The 14,730-nt window shown below is 35.1% G+C and overlaps 1 protein-coding gene and 1 non-coding gene across 3 annotated transcripts; one reads left to right on the plus strand and one right to left on the minus strand.

Moving 5' to 3' along the window:
• Window positions 1-955: 955 nt before the first annotated feature.
• Smp_068170.1 (putative pyruvate dehydrogenase) lies at window positions 956-12,014 on the minus strand (the record flags this gene model as incomplete). Of its 2 annotated transcripts, XM_018793780.1 has the most annotated exons (7): window positions 11,700-12,010; window positions 11,531-11,663; window positions 11,366-11,486; window positions 10,871-11,035; window positions 8,296-8,387; window positions 1,590-2,174; window positions 956-1,342 (listed from the first exon to the last, which is right to left on the minus strand). In XM_018793780.1, the coding sequence occupies exons 1-6, from the start codon at window positions 11,948-11,950 to the stop codon at window positions 1,776-1,778; spliced, it is 1,161 nt and encodes a 386-aa protein (XP_018648259.1). In that variant the 5' UTR covers window positions 11,951-12,010. The 2 variants fall into 2 exon arrangements, with proteins under 2 accessions (XP_018648259.1, XP_018648258.1); XM_018793781.1 differs by lacking the exon at window positions 956-1,342 and having other exon boundaries at window positions 1,776-2,174; window positions 11,366-11,499; window positions 11,700-12,014.
• A 2,616-nt stretch (window positions 12,015-14,630) lies between these two features.
• Smp_tRNA_01064_Pseudo_CGA.1.1 lies at window positions 14,631-14,702 on the plus strand. The gene has a single exon. It is a non-coding gene (tRNA).
• Window positions 14,703-14,730: the final 28 nt, after the last annotated feature.

Consider the following 14,730-nt stretch of genomic DNA (forward strand, 5'->3'; position numbering starts at 1 on the left):
GATTAGTGAAGTAATCTCAAATCAACAGTAATTATAAAGTTTATTTCCCTTTAAACATAACATTTAGATTACTTATCTACTTTGAAGAAGCGGCTGACATTGAGTCACGAAACGTCAGAAATACAAACTTCCCACTCATTGGGACATAACAAAAAGTATATTTATTATTAAACACTTATACGAATATTTGTCAACATTTGAACGAATAGTATGATAGAAATTGGATGTCAAGTATAGAGAAGACATTATTTGTGAAAATTATATTTGGAATTTAAATAGAATGAAAGTTTTTGAATACTTTCCTATTTCCAATGATTATTCATCTAGATTTGAACAATGCGATGAGAAAACCAAGTTTGTCAGAATTATTCATCTACGATTAATTCACAATGAAAATGTGATAAGATATTACCATGAAAACTTATTTAGTTAAATAATTTTTGTCGTTTTATTTCCTGGAGTTCTAGTGAGCAGTGACCAGTGGAGTTCAACCAGATCTGTTGTGAGATATTAACTCACTGAAGATAATGGTGGACGGTGGCTCAATTTCGTGGATTGGTTGAAGTTAAACAAAACATCATTGGATATCGGCTCAGTGGTCTAAAGGTTAAGTGTTCGAGCACAAGACCAATAGGTCCTGGGTTCGAATTCTGCGGGCAGGATCGTGGACGCACACTTCTGAAGAGTCCCACACTAGGACGAAACGGTCTAGCTTCAATAGACCCATGAACTCAACTATTAAATTACGATAATATCCATAAAACCCTCTTCTGACCTTATGATTCGTTTACTTGACCAACACAAAATTGAAAAACCCCTAAGTATCCCTCCTGTGAATACATATTATCGCGATTTTACACAAAAATTCGAAAACTACTATTTGCAAGCATTTTTCGCATCCTACAAGTCTAAACTGACTGTAACTTTAAAATATTAAACTAAACTAAAGTTATTTGTGAACAAAAAAATTTATTTGAAATTGAAAAAATCAGTATGGTATGAATAAACAAAAATATTCTACAATTCAACAAACACTGTTAAAGCAAATGATCAGAGACATTTAGTGATCTTTTAGCAGATATATTGAATTACATGTCTTTTGTTACATATTCGGAAGGAATGAGATGATTTAGATGAAAAAGATGAAGAATATGAAAAATAAGAACGATAGTAAAGACAGAAAACAATAAATATTAATTTTTTAATGTTAAGATTAATGTCAGTTATAAAATCTTAAGAGAGTGTTTCCTAAGACATTTAATGTAGGACTATAAGATGAATCGAAAATGTTTCCAGACATTCTGTTTTCTTTTTTGCTTCCCTTTTGTACCTTAAACATTTCCTGGAAATAACAAACAATAATAAATAAACGGACGTTAAGAACAATAGATTTCATGTAATGATGGGAGAAAATCTTATTTTACTCATAAGAGTACACACACTGAATGTGTGATTACTTTTAAAAGGAGAAAAGTTGAAATACATAACAATAGGAATTGAAATGGAGAAGCGTTATTTAAATAAATGAATTCCTCTCTGAAATATATTCACCAGAGAACGAAAGGAATTTCGAAAACTCTAAAACTTACTATTGATAAACTTTTTTGAGCTTCACATTGATGTCATCTGGTGTGTTATAGTGCCAAGGTAAAATCTAATGGTGATGGGTGGAAGAGGGAAAATGGAAAACTAAAGTATTGAGATCCACAAAAAAGGAGAAAATGCCAGTCAAAAACTTTTTATTATGGTGAAAATGTGTTTTAATAAAGGGATATTTAATTTCGTCGCCAACCAGTTGTTATATGAGGATTAGACCAGTCAGCGACCGGGATACTAGCACTTCCATATTGTTTAGCAGATGTACGATTGAACACAGGAAGTAGTTCGTCAGCCTCAGCAGCATTACGTTTTAAATATACTATAGCATCAGTTCCGTAGCCTTCTACGCTGGATAGTATAAGATCACCATTGAAATACTTTGCATATAATCGACTAAGTGGAAGACCATAACCATAACCTGCCATTGGAGCATTGGTTCCTTGATCAGGAGGTCCGAGTTCCATGGACGATAAAGATGGTTCACCGCATCGTTCAGCCTGCCGGGCAGTTGTATAAGTGTAATTGAAAACTAAATCCATTTGAGATCGTGGGATACCACCACCCAAATCAGAAATCTGATTTAGAAAAGATTCAAAACAACAGCAACAATATTACGACTATCTATTATTACTATCATAATTCTTTACTAGCCAAAAATGTTTAGACAGTAAGTAGATTAATATTAAACACACCAACTCAATCAGTTATCAACCACTGCAACTAACTGATACCAACTGTCGAGTACTGCTTGCATTCGAGGACGAGTCATACATTTCAAAGCTGCCACTAAAATGTAACTATAAATAGTGAGAAGACTCAAAGGAGAAGAAATGGATTATGTCGACATAAGTAGTACATAACGCTAGTCAGGAATAGAATGTCTGGTAGCAGAAGCTCAAGAAGATCGAGGAAGAAAGAACGGGAACAGAAATCAATTCGTATGGAAATGCAAGAACATTGAAGTCTGAGACGATTGACTGATATTTGCAAAACGAGCAGTCAAGTTCCAGACAATTGATTGACATTTTGTAAATTAAATATTCACTGTATGGTTCTCAGATTTTACTATGATGTTCTGTAATTTTGTGTTCAAATACATTCGATTGTCCCCACTTGTGTTCTCGTTCACTACATTGGTAGTCATACGTAGTACATGGAATAGGCATAAGCGACAATTCCTTAATAAATAATAGTGACAAAAATGAAATAAAAGACAGTTTTCATCAAATTCGCACCATTCAACGAGATCGGTGAGGGTCAAATGGTATCATTCAATAATACGGCACTTTATTGGATATTCATAAGATTCAAATTTTCAGATAAAATTTATTCTACACTTCTATTTACATAATCAGAATTTTAAAAGTTGAGATCATGAATCAATTGAAGCTAGACCACCATCGAAAACCTGGAAGCACTGGTTGGCCGTTTCGTCCTATTGCGGGACTCCTCAGCAGTGCACACCCACGATCCTGCCTAGCGAGATTCGAACCCAGGAGCTATCATTTTCGCGCGCAAGCGCTCAAACTCTAGACCGCTGAACCGGCATCCAACGGTGTTAATGTCTAACTTCCATGGTGGTCTAGCTTCAACTGATTCATGATCTCAACTATTAAAATTACTATGATATTCACAAAAGCCGTTCTGATATATTCAGAATTCATAAATTTCCTTTCCATAATTTGTACGCGAACAGGTTTAATGCCGGTATTTCAATGTCAGCTAATTCAATACTTTATAGTATTTGAGTCTCAGCTACAAAATGTTAAATTGACATATATATATATATATGTATATATATATATATATATATATACCAACTGAAGCACATGATCCCAGTGACATAAAGATGACAAGTTTGCTTAAAAAGGTTCGATATTAGATATCTGGTGGAGTAGTGTATGTACAACGTTGAAGAGTCCCATACTAGGACAAAATGTAGGCTGTTCAGTACGCCCTGATCTCCAATAGCTGTTGAATCTTTAGTCACTACATGACGTAATCTTTTTCCTTACAACGTTAACTGTTCGGTTTTTATACCAAACGTAATCATTTCAAAACAGATATTTATAATCGAAAATCCCAATTACAACACTTTATGATTTCTCACCAGAACAGAAACATCTCATCTGTCATAAAACTAACTTAGATACGATTTACATCAAAGCACCTCAACCTTTGGAAAATAACTAGGTAAGTATGAAGTCGCAGAAACTGCATTGCAACTTTATGATAGTAGCGCGTTAACCGAATGCAAAAGAAAGTAAATTATGCCAAGTTCTAATACAACACCGGATGGCTTTTTCCGAAATACATTTCATACAAAAAATCCGTTAGGGTTTATAAACAGACACTACGATATCATTAATACAACATAATTATGTTCACAAAGTTTAGTCTTCCCCTACTAACATTGCTAATACAATTATTAAAACTACTTTATTATTATATCGATTTCGTCTCGTCATACTGTAGTGGTATAACGATTTGGACTAACAGACATTTGCACCAGACTCTAATTTGTCAGTCATTCAGTAATAATCAACTCTTACTATATATACACACACATTAATGAACAAATTATAGTACACATAAAATTTAATATTGAGGTGTAAATCATCCTGAATTATTCTTACTTTGATTGTCACGTTTTCCTGACCAGTTGCTATCAAGACTTTAATGGGAGGAAGGTGATCAGCACTACTATGGTACTCCACCACTGCTCGCATGGCATTCTGTGAAGAATAAAAATCAACACAAACATCGAATTTTAATCCTACATATACTAATAGCTAATAAAAGTAAGTTTAAAATAGGATACAATAACTTTAAAATGAGATTTTAAGAAGCATACGAATAGAGATCTAATACACTGACTAATATATGGACTGGACAATAAGCGGCTTGTTTAAATTTCAAATCCCCACTTATTTTAGTTCCACGACTCCTTGTAATGAAAACAGGTTGATCCAAACTCTACATTTATTGATCAGAAAGGTACTTTTTTATGTTACCTTAAATGATTCTTTGAAAGTGTTACTAATGACAGCATAAATTAAATGGGAAGCTGATTCGATTGAACAGGGGGTTTATCAAAGTTCAACTAAGGGAATCTGTAGTTTCTCATAAACAGTAGGTAGAGGACAACTTCCAGGTAATGAGGACATAGGACAAGTGAATTCAGGGACGTTGTTGTAACCCAATATCATTGAGCCAAAGATGTACATCCAGGTTTTGTAACTCAGCAGTGGACATATCTACCACTCATTATTGCTGAAACAGGGTGCTCTACCAACACGTATAATGAGAAATTCAATAGTAGAAAAGAAAAACTGTGGAGAATTATAGAACACAGCTGCATTAAAGATCTTCATAAAACTACGACTAAGCTTTCGAAGTCTTTAGTTCGAATAAAAGACATGCCCACTAGTTTCAACAGAAAGTTGTGACTAGAGTTTGGATTACATTGGTTGTGATGCACTTTATAGTAAAGGGTAATTTTGTGAAGTTGTGACTTCTTTCAGAGAATATCGAAGATAAACCAAGTCACCTAGGTTTTTATAACTTATGAATTTATATATTAAACGAGGAACATTTGTCCTTGGCATAATCTTACATTTATTTGCACCCATACACATACTCACTAAATCACATGGTTTTCGACAAACATTACGATTTCATCCCCAAACTTGTTTGTGTTCACTGACCATATGTGATTCGATTGGTTATTTATACTACCTAAAGCTGTATTACCTTGTAAAAGACATATGGGGTCATGAAATGTCATTTTCTTGCTTTTCGGTACGTTGTTACTACATTAATACTATAATAAACAAACTATATTATATTCAGTCTTCTTGAAACTATGAAGTCAAATTTTAGTAGTAATATTTTTATAGTTTATAACACTTTTCGTTCGCCTACGAATATAAGTAACATGATCTTTATTTTGAGCAATTCATTATGAGGTTATCGAAACAAACTACTTGAAGTCATTTTTCCTATAAATCATTCATCTCCATGTAGATATACAATTTTGGTGAAATTTAAACATGAAAAAATTAACAACATAAAAACTTACCTTCAGCAGTTCAAACAAAATATGATACAAATGCGAAGGCACATAGACAAATTCAACTTTTGCATTGTCACCTGCAAAGAACGAAGTAATCGAAAATTCCTCATTTTGATAGTAACATATATATTTTTATATAGACATTATAAATGAAAAGATGGGGGTAATTGTGATCGGAAACTACTTGTGAATAAATCAAACAGGTTACTTTATGAGATACGTCCTTAAATAAAACTATAAGCGCGAATAAAGCTTTCGTTTCATAGATTTTCCCCAATACTTGATTAAAACTTGCATACATTAGAAAAATTAGTATAACGGTATACAGATGCACATATGCTCAACACCCTTTATTTTTTCAGTGAATCGATTGATACAGTACTGAAATGTGGATGGGAAACAACTTATAATATTCCATATTTTACTCTTATCATAAACAATTACGCGAGACGCTACGATTAAAAGAGAATATACAACTTGGCATCCATGTGCAGATAAACACAGTTAATTGTGCGCTAACGCTTGGCAATTGAAACGGAACGGAATGACTCGAATTTTCCTATCCTAAAAGTAATCATCAATATATTAACGATTTAATTTGGACTAACAAAACCAGTCGATACCAGAGTGAAAAGCCTAATTTGCGGTGAGGTGTTACGAGACATTTAATCATGCCATGGATTTATTTAAATTCAAGATATGATAAAATTTTAACAGACAGAACACGATATCATGAATGCTAGATTCTCAATATCCTAGTATTCACACTATTAAATATCTAGTTTAAATGAAGTTTGGATCTACAGCCTAACTGTTGAAAATAATTAAGCAACCAGTGAACAACTACTTCACAAAATGTATAGCTACTACAATCCTCTCAATTAATGTGAATTCCCTTTTTGGTTCTACCTTTTATAAAAATAAGCAAAGGAAAAACCAAGATTCCCAATACAATACAGAGAATACCAAACAAACCACACTCGGTTGAGAGACTCTGAAAGGGGTGGAAACTTTCACGTACTTCTTCAGCATCATCGATGAACAGGGAGGATCCGATGCAGACGTAAAGGCGAGGATTGGCAAATCCAGGGCCGATGTCCTACAGTTGAACAACATATGGGACTCAAAACAACTATCAACCAATATCAAAGTCAGAATCTTCAATACGAGCGTCAAGACAGTCCTAATGTACGGAGCTGAAAACCGGAGAACTACTACAACCATCATCAAAAAAGTAAAAGTATTTATAAACAATTGTCTACACGAGATACTAAATGTCCGTCAACCGGATGCCATCATCAACAACCTACTATGGGAGAGGACAAACCAGCTTCCAGATGAAGAGGAAATCAGGAAAAGACGCTGGAGGTGGATAGGAAATGCATTACGGAAATAATCAAACTACATCACGAAGCAAGCCCTAACTTGGAATCCGGAAGGGAAGCGGAAAAGAGGAAGGCCAAAGAACACACTGAGCCTAGAATGATAAACAGACATCAAAAGAATTGACAGCAACTGGAAAGGATTGCTCAGGACAGAGTTCGATGGAGAATGCTGGTGGGCTGCCTATGCTCCTCCACTAGGGTCAGCAGGCATAAATAAGCAAGTTTTTATCGCATCCCAATCTCTCTTCGACTCCTCGGTGCTGAAAGGCATTAAAATAAACGAATACATGGAAATACATTTACCTTGTTCCACATAACCCTTTGACTTCCGTTCACACAACCAGATATCCCAAGAAATGTCTAAGATCAAAGTCATATTTGTCAATATTATGACCATACAAATGTAACACCTGGAAAAGATTCAACCAATCTACTTCATAATATAAGGTTTCGATATACCAGAAAATCCAACTAAATATTTTTGTTTTATCCTCCTAATGAATCCATTATCTCTGACTTTTGAGTCACATCATACTGTAACAAAATATTCAGTGATTTCAGTCCCCATAAAGTAGCTTACCGCTGAAACGAAGCTAAAAAACATTCATTGAAAACTTGTTGAATCAAGTTATTTTCACCTCTGACCATCTTTTAGATCTTTTTCACCTACTTCTGTACACGTGTGTATTAACATGTGAACAAATGATTTCCTAATGTTATTGTACGTTGTAAAAATATCCGACAAGTATACCATATGGGAAAGCCACCGACGTTAAGTCCTTTATTAACGATCCAGCCATCTACGTACAGTTTACAGCACCAGAAGAAAGTGATGGAAAAACAACTAGCCCAAAAGCAGTAGGAGTTCAGGCATTTTCTGGGTTTTTTAAAATTTCTTTCTGATTGATTTGACTTTGGATTGCCTATTATCTTTACCGCTGACCTTTCTTTACAGAGTTGTCAGCGACACAGTTGATTTCTGCTTGAACATGTTGAGTAGCCGCATGCGAACAATGGATTTATGAACCAAACGTAGACCATACGTAAAGTGAATGACTTTGGTTGATTTTCTATCACGATGCATTCCTTGTTATTGACCTTCAAACACTGGTTGCATAGATTCATACTCTTGTGATAAGGAAAATGAGTTATCGGTCTTGTATTATTAGTCCATGAAGAATGTTTTGCGCAAATCCGACTTTACATTGAATATGTCAATCAACAAGCTTGACTCACATGCTTTGGCAAAGATACATAGTACTTGACCACATGATAGGCAGCACGATTCCAAACTTGACTAACATCTTCAGTAGTTTTTGTGACTTTGACTTTGGAGATAACCAAAGTGAAACGTATGTCAGTGCTAATTTGGCAATGGTATCATTTTCAGGATACTTAGATGATATTCATTTGTTTTGGCTGACTCCGTGTTACGGTAGGATAGAGCTAAACGATTATAAGCAAATTTAAAAGTTCGGTTAACTTTCCGTAAACAAACATTCATTTGTTAGTGCGTTTATCTTGATATCTAAGTATCGATGTTTGCGCAGGTCTCACTATTTGGTTGCATATGATTTGAATAGAATACGCATTTGTTTCTAAACTGTCCTGTGATAATTTATTCCCAGGCGCTCAACGTTTGTGCCGGATCCTATATTGATTACTGATTACCAGCTGCTGAAAGTTGAAAAAGATGGTGTGCTACATAGCTTTGCAAACTCACCATTACAACCGCTTAGCTACACTGACGAAATCTAGGTCATATTAACACCCAATTAGTTAATCACGACGCAGAAAGTTTGTTTTAATAAAATAAAGTCTAGGAAACCAGCTGCCCTTCATAGGGTGGTTAAATACTACAAAACCCAGGTGTCTGGTCCCCACAGTTATAAAACTGACTTTCGTGAAGTGTGACCCGGCCGTTTTAATGGACTCGATAAACGAGATTACTTAGTTGTGTATAATAGCCTAAAAACACTCATACAATTCCTCTGTATCTCTACAAAACACCCGAAGCACTCAAAATTCACATATATCATGTTTCAACTTATAATTACCTCAAAATGCTTTGTTCAGAAACTCAAGAGAGCAACATTTTATGAATGGACAACAAAGATCTACTGACTATATCGGATTACAAGATCATTGAGCTCTTTAGGTCATGTTATAACTTAAATCGCTAAATAATGTAAATGACAATTAGTTACATAGAAGCAACTTATTTGTTTATTTGAACACATAAATATTGGTACAAAAGGGCACCGAATACATATGCGCCGCACAAGTCACTTGATTTGTGTGTGGGCTGTGAAACTGCCCGAGTGCCCAGACCGAAGCAACTAACATGATTAAAAACATACAAAATGTAAGAAAGCGTCAAATCTAAATTATGAACACCCCCTAACTCTTAATCTGTCAGAATTAATATTGGAAAAAACTATGAACGTTCTGGAAAACCAATCGTTATTTCAAGTAACGTCAAGTGTAGAGAATCGTTTATGTTAATAGTGAAAACGGTATATTCCCAATCACTAAAAATGCATCCGATATGATAGGTCCTTGGTTCCAATCCCGCGGGCAGGATCGTGAACGCGCACTGCTGAGAAGTCCTATACTAGAACGAAACGGCCGTCCAATGCTTCCAGGTTTCTATGATGGTCTAGCTTTAATTGACTTATGAATTTAACTATTAAAACTAAAGTGTTAACTACGGGTATATATCACGTCAACAGGAGTAACTACCTAAATTTATAACCGTGATTTATGGTTTTGAAGAATGTCTAAAGATATACAATCAAAGGTTGGTATACTCTGTAGTAATCCACATCACGACTATTAGAACAGTCAACTTTATTAAGTTACAATGTACTTTTACTCAGAGCTATAACTATGGTAATCAGTTGCACATTTGGATAGTTCAAGTTAACTAACCAACAATTTTAAAAAATTACGACGGTGATAATAAATAACTAATACTGACGCTTTATCAGTAGTTATGTGTAATTCTAAAGCAAAGGGAATCACCAGTTATCTGAATTGCATAAATTTTTACTCGGTACAAAACTTTAATATATGATGACTATTAAGTACTAAAGTTTGTTGATTTAAGTTTACTAAATTAAGTATGGGATACAATAGTCTAATGGTATCAAAGACCAGTCCAAAGGCATACCATATGTTGTCGTATCTCGTTATCCTTACTTTGAGTTTACATAGTGATACTGAAAGTATTTGGCCCAACCGTTGCCTGTTGACAAGATTAAAATTTGTCTAAAGCACATGATGGCATTGTGGAGCCATCATGAGTGCAAAAAATTAACCAGTGATTCCTCTTAAAATTATTATAATTCTATAATTCTGGTCATGTGCATAAATCCAAGAGCAGATAAATAAGTTAACTGAAAGCAAGAACATAAGATTCCCAAGATTTGAAAACCTTGTACATAATTTTGACTTTATACTAGTGAAATGTATGTTATTATACCAGTGAATATTGTCTCACCACAGTAAAATGTCCGACTTTTATCCATGTATTAACTGAAACAGACAATCTGGTGAGGTACCAAGGAATTTCGAAGGACGGTGAAATTCAATACTACAATGACTTGAAGTTATACCCCGAATTTAATACACTACAAGCTTTACGTTATTAACGAAGTGTCACCTGGAAACAAATACTTTGGTCTCGTTGCTTTGAGTAAGTCTGTATATCGCGTCACATGTTCACATATCGTTTTACAATCAGGACCATTGTGAAACGGATTTCAAAGTACTGAACACAAAGACAAACTAATTGAATCTAAGAACTTACCACTATGCACCCGGACCTCCATTTCAGGAGCCGCCGAATAGTAATGCTCACAAAGAAACTTGGCATCCTCGTGTGCATCATCCAATATTTCTCGAACATTGCAATCAGGATCAATCGAGCCTACGTATCTTCTATGTTTATTCAACTCTGAACCAAACATAAGCACTAGAATAAATAACAAACAGTTGAAACTTTTTTTACCTCAATACGATGCCATTAAACTAATTTTAAACTAGCTTAAATGTTACCCATTTACAGTCTTTCAAAGGATTTAAAAAACTCACTAGAAAGGATTTTAATCCTTAAACATTTATAAAGCTATTAGATAGAAAAATTTAAAAAGGGACTAGGTTAGAACATTTAACCACATGATGTGTAACATGGGTACGTTTTACACAGTAAAAAGTCTTGATGCACCTAGTTGTTCTGGATAATGAACAACTAAACAATGGTAAGAAACATTTGAAAATTTCATGGTTTAATATATATACTTACAGTGCTGGCTAAGCAGCATACGAATACTGATTCTCATCATATAAAACCTGTCCAAGAAGTACTGCACCTGGTTGTTGGTAACTATATCAGTCTTGTAGTTTCCCTGCATTTCCATTACACCCTGGATTACATATCTAGCATATCGAATAAGAAATAAACAGAAACCTGTGCCATCGTTTCAACGACAGTCGTGTGACGACTACGAATACTGGCGAGGATTTCATTGAACTGATTTAAACTTTTTTCGTCCCATTCTATTTTTTCGAAGTCCATCAATTCGCAGAAGCTTTGCTCGTACCTATAGGAGTATATTTTTTTTAAAAATTAAACATACCATCGTCTCACAAGAGATGCAGAAGGGGTTCTGACGAGTCGTTCAGGGAGTAAATGAATTTCTTGCAAAATATTTGCCAGGCGAACAGGAAGTTCATAAGCCAAGAATGATGCAGACTTCTGAACAGAGCCGACTTTACCAAATGCAATCAGCTTTTTCAGCGATAAGGGAGTGGGAGTGTACCCACCAAATCGTATAAAGTGGTCAGCAAATTTTCCACTTAGAATAAAAATAGTCTGGGATAATCGCATATCAAACTAAGACTTCCATAACCGCATCTTTAACGATACCAGCTAGTGACGAGCCCATTCAAATTGTCTAGTTTATGTTTTGTCCAATATATGTATGACAATGGTTCAAATGGTTGTAGACGGAATAGAAGAAGCTTTCGCTTAACGAGCTTCCGTATCTAGTAGCAGTGGATGACCAATACGTCCAGGCAAGAACCTAGGTATATTAACGATGATAGAGGAAAAATAAGAATTTGGTAAATCATAATAATATGTTATCCTTAGTCCTTAAGAATAGGTCACGTTTCCTCTTGAAGGACTCCAGAGAAGTCTCTTGGACCAGTTCAGCCGGCAGCGAACTCTAGCATTTGACAACTCTTAAAGAATAGAAGTTATGTCTACAATCCGTTCTGTTGTGTTGAGTATCCAGTTTCTGGGTGTTACCCCCAAAGTTTGTGTTGGAGCTATACTTATATAGATGTTTAAGGGAATGTCCAGAATTGTTAAGGATGCTGTAAGCCATGAAAAGGATCACGTCTGAGACACTTGTACTCTAATAGGTAAAATTTCGGTGATTGGAGGCGCTCTTCATAAGGCTTGAATTTGAGTCCACAAACTGATTTCGTGGCTCACCGTTGGATGCGTTTCAGAGTGTCCTTAGCCTTTTGGAGCGAGGGAGGATACCAGCACTCACAAATCTTCTTCGACTTTAGACACTTCTAGAGAGGAGTTGCCGAAGTTTCAGCTGACCGATTTCTTACAGCTCATGTACTGATATTGGAAAAAGTGTACATATTTTCGACGATGTTTACGAAGATGTTTATAAGTATTCTTCACCTTTAGTTTAGACTGGTTGCAGAACGACAATGCGATGACAACCCTAGCTTGTTCCATAATATACAACTTTTTGTCTACAATACAGTGTCATGCTTTAAGATAAGTAGTCGATTCGTCCCTCATGTTCATCGTCATTCTAAGTCTATTAGTGTTAGAGAGATGAATGCTTCCAACCAAATCTTTCTATCAAAAATTCTTCTGAATTTCTGTATTTGTGGGATCTCGTATCTTCTTTCGGATTGTAAGTGCATGTGAATACAGAAGAGTTTGAGAATTAGGAAAGCTTGGAGAGTCGTTATTATATGGTGAGGAAATAATTCACTGCAGCTGCATGTAGTAGTATTCTTGTTGATAATGTAGCTGTAAATAATTCCCCAAAGTCAACAGCTTTCTAAGTGTTCGACATTGGATGCTGACCACGTTGTTTAAGTGGACTTGTTTAACTGAAGGCTTTCAGTCATGCATCCGTACCAGATCACGTTTCGACTCAGCGTGGGACACTGCTCCTACGTTCACTAGCCAGCTTAGAATAAACGCTTCTCGATATATTGATAACGTATCAAATATATCTTTCCTACCTCTTCTCGTCTGACTTCTGATTTCCATTGATCGGGGGAAAGCTCCGCATATAGAAGGTGCTACTGGTAGCAGGTTGTAAAATCAGAATACTAGTCGTATCTTCAATAATATGAGTCCAAAAGGTTAGTCGGAGTGCAGTAAGATGCACTTACTGGTACTAGAACATTTAATGCATTTTCAGAGGAGCAGCATGCATCAGTGCAGCGAACAAACAATGGGAAAGATTTTATCGTACGGATAGATTGTGATAGATTATTCCAGAGTATAGAAAACTTACAGGTAAAGCAATTCATATAGAGAGATGTTTTAGAATGTGTTTGTTTCGCTAGTGGCAAGCAGTTACGTATGTCGTAATGAGAGGTTTCTGCATACTGAATGGCCTTAATATATCTTCTATGCGCGCACTACTAAGAATAAACGCGCAGCATTCTAGGAGTGGTCAAACACAAAATTTGTACATTAAAATACGTGATTCATTGTTAAAAAGGTTCCGAGTTATATAACCTATAAGACGGTGAGACTTGGAAGCCTATCTGAACGCGCGCTTTTCAGACGGGAAGTTTAGTACTTACGTGATTTGCATTTCTCAAACTTTTGCTGTGTTCTTACTCAACAAAAGTACCATTTCTGATCTAAAGTATTTATCCTGAGCTATACGTTCGGCAGATTACTTTTTTTGAGTTTCACCCAACTTAATAGTTAACTGTGGTTTCGCCTCAGCTCACTATCGGTTTATATAAGAACTCTCGTCTAAATTAGAGCGAATAGTCTCACAGTATTTGAGCGCCGAGTTGATGTAAGACATTAAATAGGAATAATATATTTGTAAAATCTCAGCGAATGAATTTTAATTAAATCCAACGTTTCGCCTGGCGATCTGGTCCAAGCTTTTTCAAGGAATTATAATCAAACATCAAAATTATCGAATATAAATAGGTACATGGTTCTCCGAGTTCATTATACACTGAATAGGTCATCCAATCAACGTTAACAAAAAGTCTAAACTAGGTATGTTTAAGAGATATGTGATGTGAAGTGATGAGTGTTCATATAACATATTGTATAGAAAAACGTAAGAGGTGAGAGAAGGAAATTACATTCACATTAGATATTGTCTCTTATCAGTGAATTTATAAGGAAACATACAATTTGTAATATATGATATGAATCATATCTGTCACAGCATGTATAACATTAAGATAATTAAACAAAATGAAAATATAAAAAAAATATATAAAAGGTGAAATTTGAAGAGCGTAATTTTGACTGTATGTATGTGTCATTTATAATGTTCCAATGAATTGTTTAACAAATTCCGATAAGACAACTGACTAGAATCATTGAATGTAATTGTTGTCATTGTTGAACTTCTTAATGTTTTTAAT

This window comes from Schistosoma mansoni, chromosome 1 (assembly GCF_000237925.1).
Source record: "Schistosoma mansoni strain Puerto Rico chromosome 1, complete genome".
Taxonomy (NCBI): Eukaryota; Metazoa; Platyhelminthes; class Trematoda; order Strigeidida; family Schistosomatidae; genus Schistosoma; species Schistosoma mansoni.